Here is a 20340-nt window from a genome sequence, read left to right as displayed (position 1 = left end):
GTTCTGTCAACCAATATAGGTAATATTGGAAACGAGGAGAGAAAGCATGAGAGACGCAAACGCGAGCGCCGGCGCTTTAAAATTACCGGCTTTCTTTCATACACCCTTTACACAGCTTCACTACTGTAAAAATAAATTTTTGTCTCTTCATTACTCCTTACGTAGCATTATTTTTAATATAAAAATGTTTCTTTTATTTCAAACAACCAGGAAATTGCTGAGTTAGTCGGCATCTCAAAACATATTTTCATTAAAATTTTAACGTTTCAAAACGCAATAAAAATGTTATTCACATAATTTATATAATAATACATTGATGATTGATTGATTATCAGTTCTTCAAATGAAACTTTTGGAAAAGTTTCTTTAGATGTGTCCTGCTTATTCTTTTCAACCTAAACAGAACGTATCCTCTTTTTCAACGCAAATGGTATCGTCCGAAATTTTCCAGTACAGGCGAATATTTGTATGCTTAGACAAAGCTTTCTTGACATTGACAGTGAAAACTTTAAAACTTAAAAGCGCCAACTTCTGTCAAACTGTACTTAAGGAAATGTGCTGTGAAGTTACATATTTCGGAAATCCAATATTGCGAAGAACATTTCGTACGTAAGTTTGGAAGGGATAAAAATCGAACCCGGGTTCGACGAACGCAGACGAAAATAACCGAAGTACCATATACAATCAACTGATGAACGAAATTTTAATATAATTCTCTTAAGCCACATGGGAACCACCCCATCAGGACATCAAATAATATCGAGGAAACCTTTAATGCAATTTCAGGGAAAGCTTCCTTGAATATCTATTTAAAAATATTATATTTTAAATCTTGTAACGTTTTTCTAGAATGAGTATTATAAAATACATTTAATATTTAAAAGTTAATTCTACCGGAATATCCTCTTAAAAGGGATTTCCTGGAATAGCTCTCTGGATAGATTCCATCTCAATTCCAATATTAATTTCCATTGAAATTTCAACGAAATTCTGATTACAATTTTTGTTAGGTTGTGAGGTACGATTGTCTTGAAAAATTCAGTTGAAATCAGTGATCAAGTAACCCCCGTCTTCTGAATTCTGAACAGCGAACAACGCCCGTTTGGGGCAAAATTTCAATTAAATACAGTTATGGAAAGTCGGAAAATTATTGTCATGCGAAGTGCAATACTTTAATGTGATTTGATTTCTGTTTAAAGAATCCATATTTTATCATGTGTGGTCTGACACGACAATTGTCATCGCTTTTGTAATCACGAATACGAATTGTATCTGACGGATCTGCAGTGAAGATTTTAGCAAGTTATTTGGACTACTGTTGAAGATTTGATTGGACGATTGATCGAGCATCTGAAGAATTTCGTATATCTGCAAAACGGTGATCAATTTTTAACATTGTTATTGTTCGAAAAATTTATTAATTTCATCCCATGTTTGTTTTTAATGTGCATGTGTGTGGTTGTACGGATTATGATATGTCAATTTCTATTGTTTATTCAAGGCAAAAATGAATTCTTTTTGAACGACATGAAATATATATATAGTAATCATCAGTCTATAAGCGCGAAAAGAACACTCTTATGTGACATCTAATGAGCACTCTCTCACACTCACGCATAGGGCTGATCAATACATAATTATATACTTTTGATATAATTTTCAATTATCTTAATAAATATTATTTGAAGTAATAAACATTTATAAAATGAAGTCAAAATAAATAAGAAGAATAACGATTAAAAGATGATGTGGTAGACAAGAGCCATCCCACGGGGAGTTTGTATTACTACATACTTCCAATAATTTGGTTACTTTTCTTGAAAGTTCAATTTTTCGTATACGATAAAAATACATGCATTCGTATACGAAAAATGCTTCAAAAATAGCAACCCTTATCTCCTGTTGCAACCTGTATACGTGTATACCTTATTCTGATATGGAAGAAACCGTTACTAAAATTTCATGAATACAATTTTTAGAGAACAGAAGTTTTAAATGATAAATAATAATAAAAAATAATGATGATAAATTTAAACTTCTAAATTGAATTCGAATAAATGTATTTTATATTGATTCTATAGATTTTAAATTACTTACTTCGTTGATGGTTAGATGTCACTAGCGTTTATTATTCTTAAATATAATGTTTAAAATATGTTTATAGAATATTTAAAAATGAAACGTTTTTCAAATGTAATTAAACTAAATTTTAGTGTAATTAGCGTCACACGTATTGTAACGCCATAATGTGACTTTAATCAATTCGTCTGTTTGGCAATTATATGCACGCGCCGCAGATAGGTATATAATGACCTTTTCACCCAAATATGAACTTTTGATAAATAGAATGTTATAATATCTTCAAATAGCACGGTAAATTAATACCTCTACCTGACTACAATGTACGCAATGCAGGAATAACATTTGTTGAATAATAAATGAGTACTCAGTGAGGGAGCTGGTTACTTTTCGAAAATATTTAGAAATAATTATTAAAAATAAATATTGTTGGCATTAATTTATTGGATGAATAAATTTTTAAATTATATATGTATAACCATAAAAATGTCTTTTTTGGTAGAGTTACTAAAATATTTCAATTTTTATTTTCCTTTTTTCCCTCGAAACTCGTAAAGAACTTTTTGCGTTGCTCTGTATTCACAGTAAATGAATGGCTTTTTATTGCCCCGGGTGTGAAATTAAAGGCTTAATTCGCTGTTTTAAAATGAAAAAGCATGTTCTCTCTTATTAGCTGACTATTTATTCATTCTTCTTTTCAATCTTTGCAACTTCTCCTCTAACGCGGCGATATATTACCAATTAACTATACATTCTCTATGCAAAAGTCATTTATATCCATAAAATTTATCACTCCACTATCTCTTTGACATTTCGGAGCATATTTTTCCCCACTATAAAATTCACGTTGGATCAATGATTCTCGCTTATATTCGACCCCGCATCATTGACTCCTATAAGATTAGACCTCTTGGTTAACTCTTATCAAATTTTCGACCATTTGTCTATGAACGATGTAATTTTAAGTTGAGTTGTTTCATTCGAAATCTGATTATATTATCGAGCAGGAATAAATAAAAAGAAATTTTTTCTTTATCAAAGTATTAGAAAATAATAAAAATTCTTGCCAGGAAATATTTTCTATTTCAGCAATAATTAAATAAAAAATTCTAATAAAGCGTAATTCAAATGTAAATACTTTAATAAATAGAGTACTTTATTAAGAAATCACTCAAAGAAAAATTTATTAGAAACAATGAGTATAATAATATCACTGAAATTGATAAATAACATTTTTCTGATTTTAGTACGGTATTAAAGAAATTGAATTAAAAGTCTTTGAGCGAAGAGGATAATCTATAAAAGTTTTTTCTCTTTTTATTAAGTGCTCCAAATAAAAAGAAAAAAGTTGGGAAGCTATACTGAACATAGAACAAAGGTGGAAGATAAAGGTTTTTGACTCAATGGTTTAGATTGGAATTATCGATTGCATTTTTAAAAGAAGAAAAAAACCATTTAATGAATTTTCAATGAAAAAATCGATCTCGATTGTCCTTCCATAATTAATACAGTAAATCTTCTATAGGTATTCTTAACCTTATATAATTCTTCAAAAGATTTATTTTTAAGTTGATTACATGAAAAAGGATTTTAATTTCAATGATATTAATTTTAAAACATTTTTAATTGAAATTAGGTTTAACCAGAGAAACATTATCTAAATATAATATGTTAAGTGGAAGCTTTAGAAGAAAAATTCTGGCCCTGTCAAATGGAAAAACATTTTCTGTGAACAAGTTTTGAAAATGGAAAAAGAGGAAAAAGTAATTAAAGAAGTATTCCAAGAAAATTGGCATCAATATTGTATATTGATTTTTATCTGGAAATGCTGACAAATCCAAAATCTTCCAATCGCCAAAGTCAACAAGAAGTGGCGCCAAAGTTGGATAATTTGACCGCAAGTTTAACACCAATTCGGCATTCTTGCATGTCAATCACAATCAGTCAATTAAATTTGCTATCTTGCATAAATAAAATCGGTAATTTTAGTGAGAAAGATAAATCCCGATCTATAAATTAAAGATACAAAATAAAGAAATATTTGTATTGTTACTCTTTAAAATTCTAACATCAACAAGATGATTTTTTTAGCCCAAAGAAAATTATTATGTATGTATTGTATTGTATTATCTACAAAAACATGAAATTTAAGCGTTTGTTTCCAACTCACGATCAAGCTGAAAATTTCGATGCCTCGGGATTCAATAAAGGCACGAGGGAAGCGACGATATCACTTTTGGACCTCAAATTGGAAAAAATGAATGAACATTATTGTTTTGCTGACAAAAGAATTTCCGAACTATAGAAGCATGTTGAACTATACTAATTATAATAATAAACTATACTGTATATCATTTCGAATCAATCTATTTCAAACCGAAGGTGAAATTTTTATTTGCGAATCAATGCGATTGTCTTGAAAATTGAAATGATTTCTAAAATTATAATGGAATGGGTATTATTAAAATAAATAGACATGTATTTGAGTCATTCAAATCTTTATTATTAATCATCATATCATCTCGTTACGATGCGTCTTTTAGAAAAAACCGTATGGCACCATACAAAATAACAATGCGCTTAATTTTTATGAAAACGAGTAATGTTCAAATTTATATTCTGCGTACAATATGTATAATACACAAGGCGCAATATTTATATATATATGTATATATATACTCAACAGATTGGCATTAACAAACTAGAGAACAATTTTATTATCACCTATATATATTTCAGCAAGACACGGACCACAATTCACGCGTTACTTGCTTCATTATTTTGTTAAAATTTTATTTAGCTTTTTTGTATTTCAATTTTCATATATTATTAGAATCACGTCACGATTTAATTTTTTAATACCTAGTCAAGCTATAAATTATCATCGTCGTTCATTATTATGTTTTTAATCCACCACTTCGCTAGTACTTTTTGTCAGTCTCTCTCTTTCCAAATTGCGATTGCTGATTGTTAATAATTATCACAGAAAGTTCATAAAGCAATGACAGTGACGATTACAATATTTTCGTTAGCTGTACTGTTAGAAGAGAAATTCATATAGATTGTAACCTGTTAGTAATAAAATTAAATATTATGTTAATGAAAATTACACTAAAATTCATCAATGACTATATTTTACTTATTAATTTTCTGATAATTATTTAATTATACAAAATTTTGAGAGAGCAGAAAATTATTAAGTTCAAGTGAAATTAATTAGTTTACAATAATTATATAGCGATGAAAGTATTTCATATCCAGTTTTAACAGTAGACCGATATTTATTAGCGCAGAATTTTTCTTTTCTATTAAGAATTAAATAAATTTATGCAACTTTATTAAAATATATGTATGTGATTTATAAATACAATATATGTAAATACCTACAAGAAGAAAAATGAAATGCAAAATTAACTTGAATGCTAATAAATTTTACAAGATATGCTAGTAATTTATTTGAACTAGTCTTTCTTGTAAATTATCCTAGCTAATTTATGTGCACAGGATCTGTATTTATAACAAGCGTACGTTTCACGTAGTTTTAAGAACCATAAATTCTTTATTACAAATACTTAAACTCCTTAAGCAGGTTTAGATTTGTTAATAATTTATAATTTACTCTACACTTTTGTTAATGATAACTGGGTTAATAAGAAAGTAATTATTAAAACATAAAATGGTTCAATTAAAAAATTATATCCTATAAAATTACAGGCCTTTATAACCTTAATGAATTGCATGGCGAAAATATTTACACAAATATTGAATAGCCGAATTATATAGCATGGACAACAGAAAATTATCTCATTCCGAAATCTCAATCAGGATTTAGGTAAAGCAAAAGTTCGTATAGATAACAATTTAGTTCTCCTACTCTATAATCAGATCCGCTTGAGAGATTCGAATTTCAAAAGAGTGTTTTCATCAATAATTTATTGTGGAATAAATTATATTCTAATAAGGATGAGTATTTTGTAGTCTCGAAGAAGATATAATAGTTTTTTGTAACGTATTATAATAGTTATTTTTTCTGCATGCTCTCACATGGTATAGTTTAATTCAGTTCATCAGGGGACAGAAGCACCTTATTAAAAAGTAGGAAAATTTTGTTAAAACTTCTGAGAGAACGTTTTCCTAGTACACAGATTAATAAAAAGAAATGAGTCTTTTTATGCACTCTATGTAGTCAAACGGTGTTAAAGTTTCATTCATAAAAAATGAATTTCTCGTTTCAGAAATGTCCAATTACATTCAAATAATGACAATTACATCTCGTTATTAACTGTTGGAATTTTAAATTTCATGGAATTATACAGAAAAGTACATAACAGAATACTCGGTCGGTAACTCATTATAAGTAGTTGCTATCCTTTTTTTAGGTTAGGTTTCCCAACCAGGAACAAGTTTATTTGTCACAGCTAGACGTTAACTTTGTTAGCTGTGGCAGTACACAAACTACACTACTGGAACTCCCGAATATTTCGTTTCTGCAAGTTGCGCCAGCTTGTTGAGCTGTGGTAAGGGGAGTTAGAGGCGAGATCAGAAGCAGTAAAGTTTTTACTTTACTGCTTCTGATCTCGCCCATCTGTTTCCGTCAGTAGTTAAGTTTTCCATTTAGGAATCAGTTTATTTTTGTTTCAATATGAGCCAAAAAAGAAAGACGTTTTTAAGAAATATAAAAACCAGTTGGAAATATTCAACAAGATATTATTTTATAATCTTCAATTGTTTCTAACAGTGTAATTTTGACAATATTATCGTAACAGAATTTTTAAAGCAAGAGAAAGATAGGGCGAGAGATAAATACATGTAAATTTAGAAAATTAATAGTCCTGGACCAATCAATTTAGTAATATTTAATACGAAATATCTCACTTTATTTTTACACCCTTAGAAACTATTTCTTAAAAAATATCCTGCCTTCTAAAATGTCAGGAAAGTGAATGTCTGCTTGAGCAATAAATCAAGTAATTCGTAAAGTTCCTTAGCATTTCGAGTAAAACGTAGGTATTATTATACCTTATTATGCCTATATATATAGGTAAAGCTACCCGGCTGAAAAAACTTGTACAAGAAAATGCACAAATTCTTGTACATGTTCATTAATGAACTTGTATATTTTCTTGTACATGTTCAAGTAATGTCCTTGAACAAGTTCAGCATCCGGAATTGAGACATGTTCTTGTACCAGAACTTGTACAAGATCCTGTACAAGAAAATGTACATGTTCTTGTACATATTTTTTGTGCAGGTTTCATGTACATTTTCTTGTACAAGTTTTTTCAGCCGGGTATATATATGTATATATATTTATATAAGGGTGTTTACATCAATTTTAAAGATTTTTCTAATCTCTGAAAATGATCGCGCAGATAAGTTAAAAAACTCTTCTTTTTTATTGCCCTCTCAATTTTAAAATGACCTTTCGCCATGAGTCAATTAACTTTAAATGTTTTCTAAAAACTTTTTTAAAACCTCTTACACGATGTCTAGATCTAGGTATGAAATTAGTGCGCAACAATACAGACTCTTTTCGGATTAAGTTTTCTGACCGCATTAATTTCGATTAATCTGGAATCAGTTTGCCATTCTAACCGGGGAAATCTTCCTTAGGATATCCGTCATTTTTAATTCTTATATTGCTGAAGGCATTAAATCTTTTATTTGACTTTTTTGCTGAAGATGTCAAAGTTTTTAGAGTTATCCAGAATGATCTCAATGAAATTTTATCTTTGTCGATTTCCAATAATTTGCCGTTAAATCTGTCCAAGTGCCACATTATATCTTTTACGAGAACGTGTACGCCGTTTGTTGGCGATTATCTCTTAAATGTTACAATGTTGGAAAGAGAATATTCGACACGTGACGTATTAGTTTTAATTGCAAACTAAGTTTTAATGAGCATATACAATTTATTTGTGTTAGCGTTTAGAGCTTCAGGTTACCTCTTCGGATCGTTAAACAAATTTTCTCCACTTGATAATGTAATTGTATATTTAGCTTTCGTTCGTTCGAAAACAAAAATATTTATCGGATTTTGTTGGCAGAAACTTTTTAATGTTGGATCGTAGAAGCGAATATTAACGAAATGACAACATTTACTAGACATACACATGTTTTAGATTAAAAACTACAAAGATGAAATTTTATAGTTCTAGAATATGTATAGGCTTTAGAGATGATTTTAAAAGTTATATATAACAAGAGAAATTCTGAAGAAGGAGTTACTGCAGCTTTAAATACTTTTTTTTAATTTTCATTCATTTGAGGATCAGGAAACAGATTTTTAATAGGGCAAAAAATTAATTTTCATATGTTAAATTAAAATATACACTTTTGCTTTTCTTTAAGAAATATTTCTAACTAAAAAATAAGAAAAATATGAATTAAGAAAGAAGAATTAAATTTCTCCCATAAGTAAAAATCAATTTCCTGGATGACGGGTTTTAAAGTTCCTTGTAAAGATAGCAATAATGAATAATAGACGATGTGATATACTTAACTACTTAGAAATGACATAAAATGCATCTAAAAATTTTCAACTACGCAAAGATGTTTCGGATGAGTATAAATGTTTCTTTTTTCAATATTACGTTATTTATATGTATACTAGAAATATTAGTAATAATTTAATCTAAGCCGCTATATCTTGAAAATTGTAAAAAGGACTTAATTACATATTGAAGAATTTGTTATTCCTGATTCGTTCTTACATTTCTAAATGCTTTTATTCAGCGTAGTTTCTGAAGATGGTAAAAAAATCTCTCAATTATTTTTTACTTTGTTCAGAAATTTTTTCACCTTTATTTTGAGAAAGAAATTGTTGTAATGAAGAAATGAGAACTCTCTTTGATTCTATTATAGATCCGAGCCCGCAATTTTTTTTACAAGATATTAATTAATTACAGATTTATGATAAATTTCCACAAAACAAATGAATTCATTTTGTTAATAATTTCATTTTCTTAAAAAGCAGTTTTAATTTTCAAGTGGTGCCTGCTTTTTTATAGCGAAACGAATTAAACTTCCTTTACTGCTAACTTTTATCAATAGCGTATAAAAAGTTGGCATTAATTTTTCGATTTTGATCTGTTACATTGATTGTCTTAATGCAAATCACGCGTGGAAATATACAAGTTGCGTCCTTAACATTTTATGACACTTAAAAATATATATAATATTGCACTTATAGAGTGATTTTGAAAATAAAAATTTAAGTTTTACAATGTTTTCTGTAAAATTTTAAAAAGTTGTACAAAATTTGAAATTTAAATGATACATATTGATAAAAAATTTATCGACAATATATATGTATGATGTAGACGATAGTTCTCAGAACATTAAAATTATACTTTTTTTAATTATAAAATTAAAGATAAAAGATATAAAAAGAAAAGTTAAAACACTTTTTAGTCAATAAATATTTAAAATTTATTCAGTACTTTTCTGTTGTTTTTAGTAAAATGTTGTTCATTAATTTTGTTAAAAAGTTAATGAATCTTGTTTTAAAAAATTTTATTTAATTTTGCGACTAAAATTCAATTATTATTATTATTATTATTATTATTATTATTATTAAGTTATTTAACAATTTTGAGAAAATAGGAATAAGTCTTTTTCCTATAAAACCAAAACTTATTGCTTAATTGAGCTACTTTATTTTAACATGGTATAGATTTCGACCAGAAAAGGATTGTCCACTTTCAAAATGACGAGATGCAATAGAATATTTTTGTTTAATAACATTGTAAATTTTATTAACTTGAAAAAATTTGTTGAATTGACAAAGTAACAAAAGTAACAATTTTTAATTCCAATAAAAAGAGAAAATAATATTTCAATGTTTTCAAGTTTCTATATATTTATTCATAAACTATTTGTTTAATTTTATCAGTTAACAGTAATATTAATATTGACAACGTTTTTTCTCTTAAATATGATATTTATTATTATATAAAATATTAGTATTGTATTATATATATTATGAATATTAATTAAATATAGGAAAAGTAAATCCTATTATATTCTATTGAAAAGAATTTTTTTCTATAATTAAGAGTATACATATTTCAGTATAAGTTCGTTCTTGCAACATTTCTAAATATGAGACGACTTTTATCAGACTGTAAATGTTTTTTCAAGATAACAAGGACGACGATATATCGAAAAGCGATAATGAGGTCGAACAATTTCTCGACTTTTATCTTTTTATTTTCTTTTTGGTTCCCAAATACAGATTTTGTAGGAACAATTCTAATACTTGATCGATTTCTAAATGTTGTATTGTATGTTAGTGACGTGCTTTGAAGAAGGGGATCTAAGAAGTAAAAAATTATAGGTAATGTTTATGGTATTTTAAAGTGAAAATACACAAAGAAGAACAACTCTTAATATTATATACAAACTTTGTCATCAGGATGCAAGGATTACCTTCCACCCTGTGAGAGATACATCGTCCTCCGAGGTCCGTAGCTCATCTGACACTGGACGTCGTATCAATGTCTTCGAACAATGATAGAACGGAGGCGGTTCAAGACCCATCCTGGCGAGATGGCAGTACCCTGTTAACGTTCGAGGATTCAACGATACGGGACAACAACATGATGAGCGACTGTAAAAAGAAGAGTACGTGCTCTTTAAGTTATGCTGTGAAAATGAAGATCCAGAAGAAACTGGACCTGAATACAAAAAGAAGAAGTAAACCAGGACGTCAGTCATACACGAGTGGTAGCAGTAAAAGCTTCAAAATCGGAGGAAACTATCTACCTTGGATAACCAAGGGATTCTGATTTTACATAATTAAAAAAGAACTTTTAATTAAGGTAAAACTATCATAAACATAACTTCTTTTTTTTACTTCTAGGTCCCTTTCTTAGAATATGCATCACATATTCCATTCTTAATTACATTTGAAAATTTCTTGCTTAGACCAAGATGGTGCGGTTTTGAAGATAAAATTTTTGCACTAATTATTAAAATCAAATATTTCATTAAAATCATAAGAGTGATTATAATGAGATGAGAATTTTAAGTTTTATTTCATTAATAAATAACGATTGTATATAAACCCAATAAATATAATAATAGAAGAGTTGCTTGTCTTGCGTGCCGTTGGTGTCGGCACGAAGATTTAACGTTTATAAATATATATATAAGTTAAACCAATGTTTGTTGAAATCTTGATGTTTATTATGAAATAATCTAATCTCAATATATAATAGTAATATTTGTAATTGATGCTAAAGAGGACTAACATATATGTAGTCGAAAAGCTTTGAAACTGAAGTATATGAAACCTATTTATAATGAATTTAAAGAATTTTTATAATCACAATAAACTCGAAATTTCTGAACACATATAAATCATTATAAATATTCCTGGTTTAGTCAATTTTTCTTCGAATACGTGACCAATTTAAGCTTTTTATTTATTTAAAGCTGGAGAAATTGATTAACTCTCATTGATTGAGATGAACTCATTTTAAAACTATATTACAGACATTTGGTCTACGAAGAAAGATCTCAAAAATATATAAGTAACGAGTTTCTAAATATTTTCCCGACATATTGGATCCGCCATTTTGTATTTTCAAAATCTGATGTCAAATTCATAATCAGCGACCCTGAAAGTTTCGGTGTAACGAGTTTTAAGCGACAGCAACACGCAAGCGCATTACTATCGACTTGTTTACTTTAACAGCTGTTTTATCGAACACTTATTGTTTTTGGATGATAGGTCCCTTTTTGTAGACCATGGCATATTCATATATCTATTGAATCGAATGTAGATAAAAAAACAGAGTTTTAATGGCATATTTATAACCCCTTTAGGATTACTTTTCAAAGTGTATAAAAAAAGGTAAAAGTTGCGGAAAAGTCTGGCAGCAGAATTTTAATCTCGCATGATAACACTGCTGTTTATCTCTGTAACTCAAGTTGCTTTCGGTTTCCTTGTAGATTCTTAGTAATGAAAAAAAAACTGTCGAACGTTGCCCATTCTTTTGAATAATGCTCGAAAATTAGAAATTAATTATTATTTTTTTTGATAATGAGATAGCCCCAAAAACTGACCCGTGAGGTTCTGATAGATGTGATTTTACCATCAAGCTTCTATTAGAGAGGGAAGAGAGAATGATTTTTAGTAATGTTGGTACAAACATTTGATTTTTGTAATTTGTATATGATTCCTTCTTAGAAAATTTTATCAAAAGCACATCTAGATATGCAATAACTGTACCATGGTGTGAGTAAATTCAGTGAGGTAGAGTGTCTTCAAATTTCTTATGTGTGCTTTTCGAAAACTAATTTGCTAAGGAAATTTCATTTAATTTTTTCTGGAGTCTTGTCAGTGTTGGGTATTTAAATCATTTTGTAAAGGTGGATTAAAACTTGTATTATAACTTGTTTCAAGAGATTCAATCTTCTTATTTCTAAGGCTGCTGTGAAATTCTTTAATTGCAAACAGAGTTTATTACCTAATTTAGTAATCTTGCTGATATCATTTAATTTTATTAGTTGTTTGTGTTTAGTAGGAAATACAATATTATTAGTAGCTTCAAGTACTGGGTTTAATCTAATTAATTATTACCTTCTATATTATTTGTGAGATGATATGTGAAATTGGGTGATTTATTTTGTCATATGTTGTTTGTTCTGTGAAGCATCATAGGAAGAATGACGGAAGTAGGATTATGATATAAGCTCAAGTTCTAGATAACAATCAGATCTAATTTCTCTTACCCCATTTAGACTTAAATAGCAAATTTTAGCAAACGTCTGATGGACCACACTTTACATGCTTTTATTTTCGTAAATGTCAATTATTTTCTCTATGAAAACAATAAAAAAATGTATTATGTTTTTAATTAAATATATTACATATCGTTGGAGAAAGTATAGTCTTTAAAAAGAGGTATGCATACGTGCGAACACAAAAGTTAATCATGAAAAAAATCCACTTTTCTAGCGGAAGTTACCCCATGGAACTTGGCGATCGTAAAACACTCGGTATCGCCACACATCTCATAATCCACTTTATTTTCTCCAGCAACGGTGAAAGATTTAAATATTAGAAAAGAAAATATTCATTTAAATCTCTGAAATACTCTGCACTGTGAAAGCATTTTTTTTCTTTTTTTTATAAGAATAGAGAAGATATCGAGAAGTGATCCATATCTTCTCTATTATTATTTAAAATAGTGATAAATTCTTAATTCTTACTTTTTCTTCTTAATAATTTTTGGTGTCTAATTTAAAATTCATTTCAAAGAAAACATATGGAATCTTTGTATCGACATATTAGATTAGATCAGATTCCCATTTCAATTTCCAACACATTTGGCAAAAAATTCTTTACTGTAATAGAATTAAATTTTGAATAATATTTGCAATAATTACGACACCTTCTGGAAATTTAAAATAATTTTTTAAATATTTAAAAACTTTTGTGATTTTTCTTAATATATTCGGCATTTTGGCAAACTTAAAGAGATTTAAGAAATATTTATCATAAAATAATAAACTATTGACACGTTTTATTTTTTTTAAGATATTGGACGGAATTGTTAAATTTTTACCCTAAAAAACAAGGACTTGGAAGAAAATCAGAACGAACTTTTGTACAGAATTCTTGACTAAAAAACAGCATCAATAGTTTGAAAAAAAGGGCAAATTCATCTACTCCCTGCTCCCCCTTTTAACTTTTTCTTTACTCCACTTTTCCGCAACTCTTTCCTGGGAATTTCACATTCAACCAACATAGACGGATCGATACTGTTCGTATTTTCTGCTTGAACTTTAAAAATTTTTCCCTACTCCCGATTAAAAGGAAGAATCAGAGGACAATGCTTTTCTCGTCGTATATCTATTTAATAGCCACAAAATACTTTACTCATAATTATTTTAAAAAAATTTTTAAAACCGTTCTTCAATTATTTTTTTCACGGGCAGATCTCATTAATTTTCTCTGTGCGCAATTTTTTTTTACATTTTTAATTGAGTATCTGTACACGTGAAAAAGGAATTGATATTTGATACGATTTTTGTTTCCATATTTACATTTTTGATATTTTATTACTCCAAATTTTTTATTAATTCATTTACGATCTTTATAACTAGAGTTGTCTCCTTTTTTACTAAATAATATAAAGAATTAAATTACAACTTTAAACATGATTAGCTTAATAACAAGAAAAATGAAAAGGTCTTACTGTATGCGAAAGAGTGAATTTCTTTAAGAGGTCGTTTTTAAGATGTATTTCCAAAAAACCTACTTATTTTTGCTTTTTCCTAGAGGAAATATTATATTGGTGAAAATATTCGATTGCAATTTTTAGAGAAAAATTTCAATATTTAAATATTTGTTAACTTTGGATAAGATGATAGTAGAAACAGACATCGGTAATTTTGTTGAAACATAATTTTTTGACTCCTGGGGTCAAAAAATTGACCTCTTATGCCCTGTATTCACTGCACTGATTATATTATATTATTATAATACTAATTCTTATGAATTATAAATTTTTAGCAAGAAACACTAACAGGCCTGACAATCGCTTAATAAAAATGACTTAAATTGAAGATTTCATTAAAGAAATAAAAGAGAATAGGAAGATGAAATAAAGTAATTAATTTTGCTATACAATGAGCAGTGACTTTTTGATATTGGACGTTTTTGATGCGCGTGAAATCGCCAACATTAATGTGAATTAGACCGTTAATATCACAGGCACCAGTATCGCAGGTTTTGACTAAATTGCAACAAAGTGTTGGCGTTTTCCGTTGATGAACAAGAACGACTTTGATAGTGTCAATTTGGAAGTGGATCGTTACCCTCGTGAGAAAGGACCAAGCGGGCTCGGGTCCGATTCCTTGAACTTGTACTTCTCCGAGCAGGTGAAGTCAAGTTTCGATTGCGTTGAATATCACAGGGAGTCGCCCTGTCTCAATCAACCGACTATTGAGTCCCACCTCCTAGCGATAAAGCTTGAACGATCCTTGGATCTGCCTTGCTCCCTTCTCTAAATTCCTCCAAGGTCAATTTATCGTCGTGGTTTTTGTCCATTTGATCGAAGATCTTATCCACTCTCTTTTGAGGCGTGTTCTCATCCTCTGCTTGAGGCGTCTGACCCTTTAACAAAAATTCAATTTCTTACTTGCATTAAAATACAATTGTATATTCCTATATTGCATCGCAAAACAAAAGAAAATAATTTCACGTTAAACCTACAATATGGAAATTGAAATTAACTTATATTTTGCCTTTTTAAGTGTATTTTTAGTGGAGCCGTTAAGTTCTCCAGTTTCATAGTATTGAAATATAGCCTTTATTATACGAAATTTCTAATTTCAGTTGCGTGTAAACTTATATATTGCTCATATAACTTTTTTATGGTACACTATCTGTTTCGTATTAAAAAAATCCGCGACTATATTTGTGCTTTTACACATTAGTAATATAGAAAAGCAAATTGCAATTGTCGGATCGAAATTTGATCAACTAAAGTATGAAAATTTCATTCTCACACACAGTATGAAATAATCTTAAAAGGACTCACAAATCATTAGAATTAAGTGTTAGAACCTCTGGCGCTTACAGAGTTAATAGCTTGTTTCCAGCAATCGATCGACTTACCACCATCTGATATATTGCATCGACAATGTTGTACATCTCGTCTCGTGTAATGAAACCGTCATTGTCGACATCGTATAATCGAAATGCCCCTGAAAAATATTCTTACATTAAACATTAGCTTTATCGAAAAAATTATATTTCAAGTACAAGAAATGGATTATATTTTTAAAATATTCTATTCGAAAATTCTTAGATTTAGAATATCTTTTTTTGGTATTAGAATCATTAATTGGTTTAAAATTTTAAGAGCAATGATTAAATAAATAAATAGTCAAACATAAAAATGTTTAAATGAAAACTTTGAACGTTGTTCATTTAAAACTTTTTATCGTTCAAAGTTTCGTATAGTCAACTTTAAAAATTTCATTTTGCAAGTTGAGAAATTCGATTTCACCTCAAGTGGAAGTCCATGAATATGAAACTATACTTTAAAAGAACACAAGATGTGTATTTTTCATGAAAATATTCAATTTTACTTTAACTCTAGAAAAATTATTTTATAAAAATATCTTCTTCTTTTGATAGAAAGAAATATGTTTACTATACCTTTGGTAAATTATTTTACTTTGACTTGAATTTTTAAATAAATTTATTTTTTTTACTGAAAAATATTTGTCCTATCAATCATATACTTGAGAAACTAATCCATGACGTAGTGGGAAACATATCAATCTGCATTCTCCGAAAAGACAAAATGTGCCCTTTACAAAAATAGAAGCTGAGTAATATGCAATATTTCTGTCAAAGCTGTCTTTTTCCAAGTTGGGAATAGAAATGTTTATATTGATGAAAGAGGGAAGAAATATTGTCAATATGACAAGTTGTTTATGATTAATACAATGTAGTATTATGAAAAAAGGAGAAGTGGACTTTTCGCAATGGAAAGAAAAATTCACTTACAGTGTAGCTTTTCATCCAAATTGCCTCTCGACGTTACAGACAGCGCCCTTATAAATTCCTCAAATTCTATCGTACCATCCTGTAAAAAATAATTTCTTATGTTATTCAAATAATACATAACAACATGAATATTTTTATTAGTCTGTCGAGCTATTTGGCCCCAGAGAATAACTTATTTCAATGTAATTTTAATCAGGGATAAAAGAGTTTCAAATTTGCAGCTATTTATTCGCAGAGTTATGTGAATAAATTGTTGCATTATATAATTTGTAGATCAGCTTAATGCAGAATATCTGCGGCACAAGTTTCTTGAACATTGAATTGGTTTAAGTTTGTGGAATTCACTGAAATTGACTGCCAAGACTTATCCGTCTGACATGTAGCTTTCAAATTTCACAGATCAGTAAGAGATCGTCCATTTCTCTTTAATTTTTTTTTATAACGTCACCGTAACTTATTTATTTGCACAAATAAACATAAATAATAAAAAAATGCATTTGGGCCATAACACTTCCAAATTTGTAATTTATGTGGAGATAAACATTTGCAGAATGCAAAGATCTAAATTCAAACAGTTTTGTTTGGGCAATGAATGCTAATTGTAACGTATACGTAAAAAAATATGGCTTTGCATTTTAATTTTGCAGAAAATTGGAAACTGTTATCAAAAAATGAAAATTCAAAGTGCATATGAAAAATGTCAGATAGTGTACATCAAATAACCAACAACTCTGCGAAAAATTATTTTCGACAAACAATCAAAATACGTATCTCTTCATTTGAATGAATGAACAATAAAAATCGTATAAAATATGAAACTTATTGTGCCTGCATTTTTTGAAATGAAAATAGATAAATTACTTTCAAAAAAAGAACGAAAAAAATCGTCACAAAATATATTACTGAAATAAAATTTAAATTATGTTTAACAATTTAATTACAAAAAGCCTCAAAATAAATAATTTCAATTATAATGACAGTAGACTTTAATTTTAAGTTAGAATTCATTAACATGACAATTATAGTAAACACTTACGTTGTTTTCATCAAAGACTCGAAAGACAAGAGATGCAAATTTTGATGGGTCACCTTGTGGAAAAAATTGTTTGTATATTTTGATAAAACCCTGAAACACATGTTTTATGCGTTAGCTTCCTTTATAGCTAAATGTTTTTTTTGTTTGAGGGGGTAACATTACTCTAGAATAACATATTTTTTTGTTTTTTTTTCCAAGTATTTTGGAACCTTACAAAAGTATATCTAAATTATAAAATCAATTGTAACTTATTTATACAACACAAAACATTGAAGAAAAAAAATCAATTTTTTATAAATTCCAGAGAAGTGTTACACCTTAAGTGATTTAAAAAAATGGTTACTTGTTCGGTAAGCAGCCCGTCTGGACAGTCCTTCAGAAATCCTTTGTGCCTGAAGTAAAAGTAGTGATCTGAATTTAAAAGATTTAAGTAAAGAAGTCGATCTGGAAAAAATTGTTTGAATGAAAAATTCTTCTTTTTATTTAATTATTATTGTTGCATAAAATAAAATAAAAATTTTATTATATAATAATTTCAAGTGATGTTAGAAAAAAGTAATACTAATAGTTTTTAGTTTTGAAAGAAAATTAATTTAATTTATTTTTATTTTAACTGTGAATGATAATAATTCGACAAGAAGGTGAGATTTATTATATTGTGCAACAAGGACGGAAATTGAGTGATTGTCGGAAGTGCTGTAGAGACTCTACAACTCCCCTCCCGTGTTAAACATACTATTTTTTCTAATATACGTGTATCGAAGGTACAAACAATTTTTTGAACAAACAATTTCTTATATCAAATATTTATTTTGTTTTTATACAAAAATGTTGTTATAATAATTTATTAAAACTGTACTCGTACAAAGTAATTTTTTTATTGAAGCAAAATATTCTTTTTACAAAAAAATGTAATTTTTGTTATAGTTTTATAAATATAATATGTAGACGTCCGCATGAAAAGAGACCACTTTGTCGATTACAATAAGGATTATTTTTGTGTGATTATTAATGCGAATATCGTTCTTACGAAAGAAACTAAAGTGGTCCCTTTTCATGCGGACGCCACATATAAAAAAAATGATTAAATATATAATTTTTTGTAAGAACTATTACAAAATATCTTGTTTGATAAAACAAAACATTAAAAAGAAATTTTATTTTTGTTAGTTTGAAAAATATGTTGACTTACCATTGACGAATTTCCTTTTCAGTAACTGAAAAAAAGAAACGATCATTAATTACTAGCAGTTGATTAAATCTTTATATTTATTTATTTATTTATTCATTTACGAGTGGAAACTTTTCCCTTCAAACTGGAAGGGAAAAGCTGAGGGTTAGACTGATGGTAATTAGAGGGTATAAAGAAAATATTTAAAAATCTGCAAAAACTACTTTCCTGACAAATATTCTGATGGTAAATATCATTTTTATTTTTTTTCAAAATTTATCTTTTTTCTTTAATTAAAATCGTTCATTTGTTCAGAGATATTATAATAGCTAATATAATTTGTTATTGATTTCAACGGATTTTATACTAAAATGTTGAATTATAAAGGAAAATTAACAACATTTATAGAAATATATGAGGTTGCGAGATTACGTTCATTAATTATATTCCCTCTTGACGGTAATAAGCTAGAATTATATTGTACATTTTCGTGCGAAATAGCTCCGCGTTTTATTGCATTACTTATATAACCGACGTGGCGATATTGCAATTCAACTTTGAGATAAACAGACCTTCAATTTTCGTTAATATTCTACTTTTATTATACTCGTTAAAGCTTTCTCATATAGCTTTGTTTGTTCACCCGTGAAGATTAACCAACGCTATCAACGAAAATGGTTCGGATGCTGTATGTTTATGTATTGTATTACTAATATAAATTTTAAATTTTATCAAATAGTAACTTTGCTTTTGTGACTTTTGTAGTATATCGCCTGTTTATAAAATGTAATTTTTTCAATCCCATATGACCCAGAAATGATCAACTGTCTAATAAGAATTTGTCAACCGATAGATGACAATCATACAATTCGAACAGCGGTATATTGCTGCCCTTTAATTTCGACGAGGGTGCATGTAACACCCACATGTATCTATATAGGTCGAAGTGTGCAAAACATTCTCAACTATGTAAATGAAGTTTCATTTGAATGTCATATATCGTTGGAATTACTCCAACATGTCATGTTCCGGGGCTTTTATGGTAAACAAAAAGTACGTCTATGTTCGTCGATGGCTATTTTTTCTATAACTAGAAATTGCATAAAAAATAAAAACCATTTTATATATCATTTATACATTTCCGTTACAGCTTTTCGGTGAGGTTTCTCATATTTTTTAAACTTTGTACAACTTTTCTTTTTGTCGGATTATTTACATTCCAATTTCAATTCGCTCTTGAAAGCTTAAATTCCTGCTAAACTGCACGAATATTTGAAATGCGTTAGAAAATAAACTTGGCATTTTATTTATACTTTAGTTTTTATACTTTTCTTTTATTGCAGCTCGCTTTCCGCTTTGCGTCTTTTATGAAATGATTTTTACTGTGCAGCAGAAAAAAAAGTCTGACGTATATAGTGCTAAAGTTTGGAGAATTTTTATAAATGAAAAATAAAAAAACTATAATAACTTGAGAGATTATTTTCTATTTTAACTATTTTGTTTTTGCCTATACTCAAGGGG

At 28.3% G+C, this 20340-nt stretch overlaps 1 protein-coding gene across 2 annotated transcripts in view; it reads right to left on the bottom strand.

The window, feature by feature from the left end:
• Positions 1-10405: 10405 nt before the first annotated feature.
• LOC127290695 (frequenin-1) overlaps positions 10406-20340 on the bottom strand; it is a 31068-nt gene continuing 21133 nt past the window's right edge. Inside the window, exons 3-9 of one of the 2 annotated variants that reach the window (XR_007844406.1) lie at positions 18841-18865; positions 17992-18040; positions 17649-17738; positions 16613-16691; positions 15713-15801; positions 14911-15208; positions 10406-10690 (exon numbers count right to left, since the gene is read on the bottom strand). Coding sequence is in view for 1 of the 2 variants with exons in the window: in XM_051319446.1 (XP_051175403.1) it covers positions 15035-15208; positions 15713-15801; positions 16613-16691; positions 17649-17738; positions 17992-18040; positions 18841-18865 (506 nt within the window). In the remaining variant the exon portion in view is untranslated. Of the gene's footprint in view, positions 10691-14470; positions 15209-15712; positions 15802-16612; positions 16692-17648; positions 17739-17991; positions 18041-18840; positions 18866-20340 lie in introns of those variants that run through there. The other variant, XM_051319446.1, reaches the window with a different exon arrangement.

Source organism: Leptopilina boulardi, unplaced genomic scaffold, assembly GCF_019393585.1.
Source record: "Leptopilina boulardi isolate dan_hultmark-lab unplaced genomic scaffold, ZJU_Lbou_2.1 LbouV2_80, whole genome shotgun sequence".
NCBI lineage: Eukaryota > Metazoa > Arthropoda > Insecta > Hymenoptera > Figitidae > Leptopilina > Leptopilina boulardi.
This window is presented reverse-complemented; position numbering and strand designations above follow the sequence as displayed.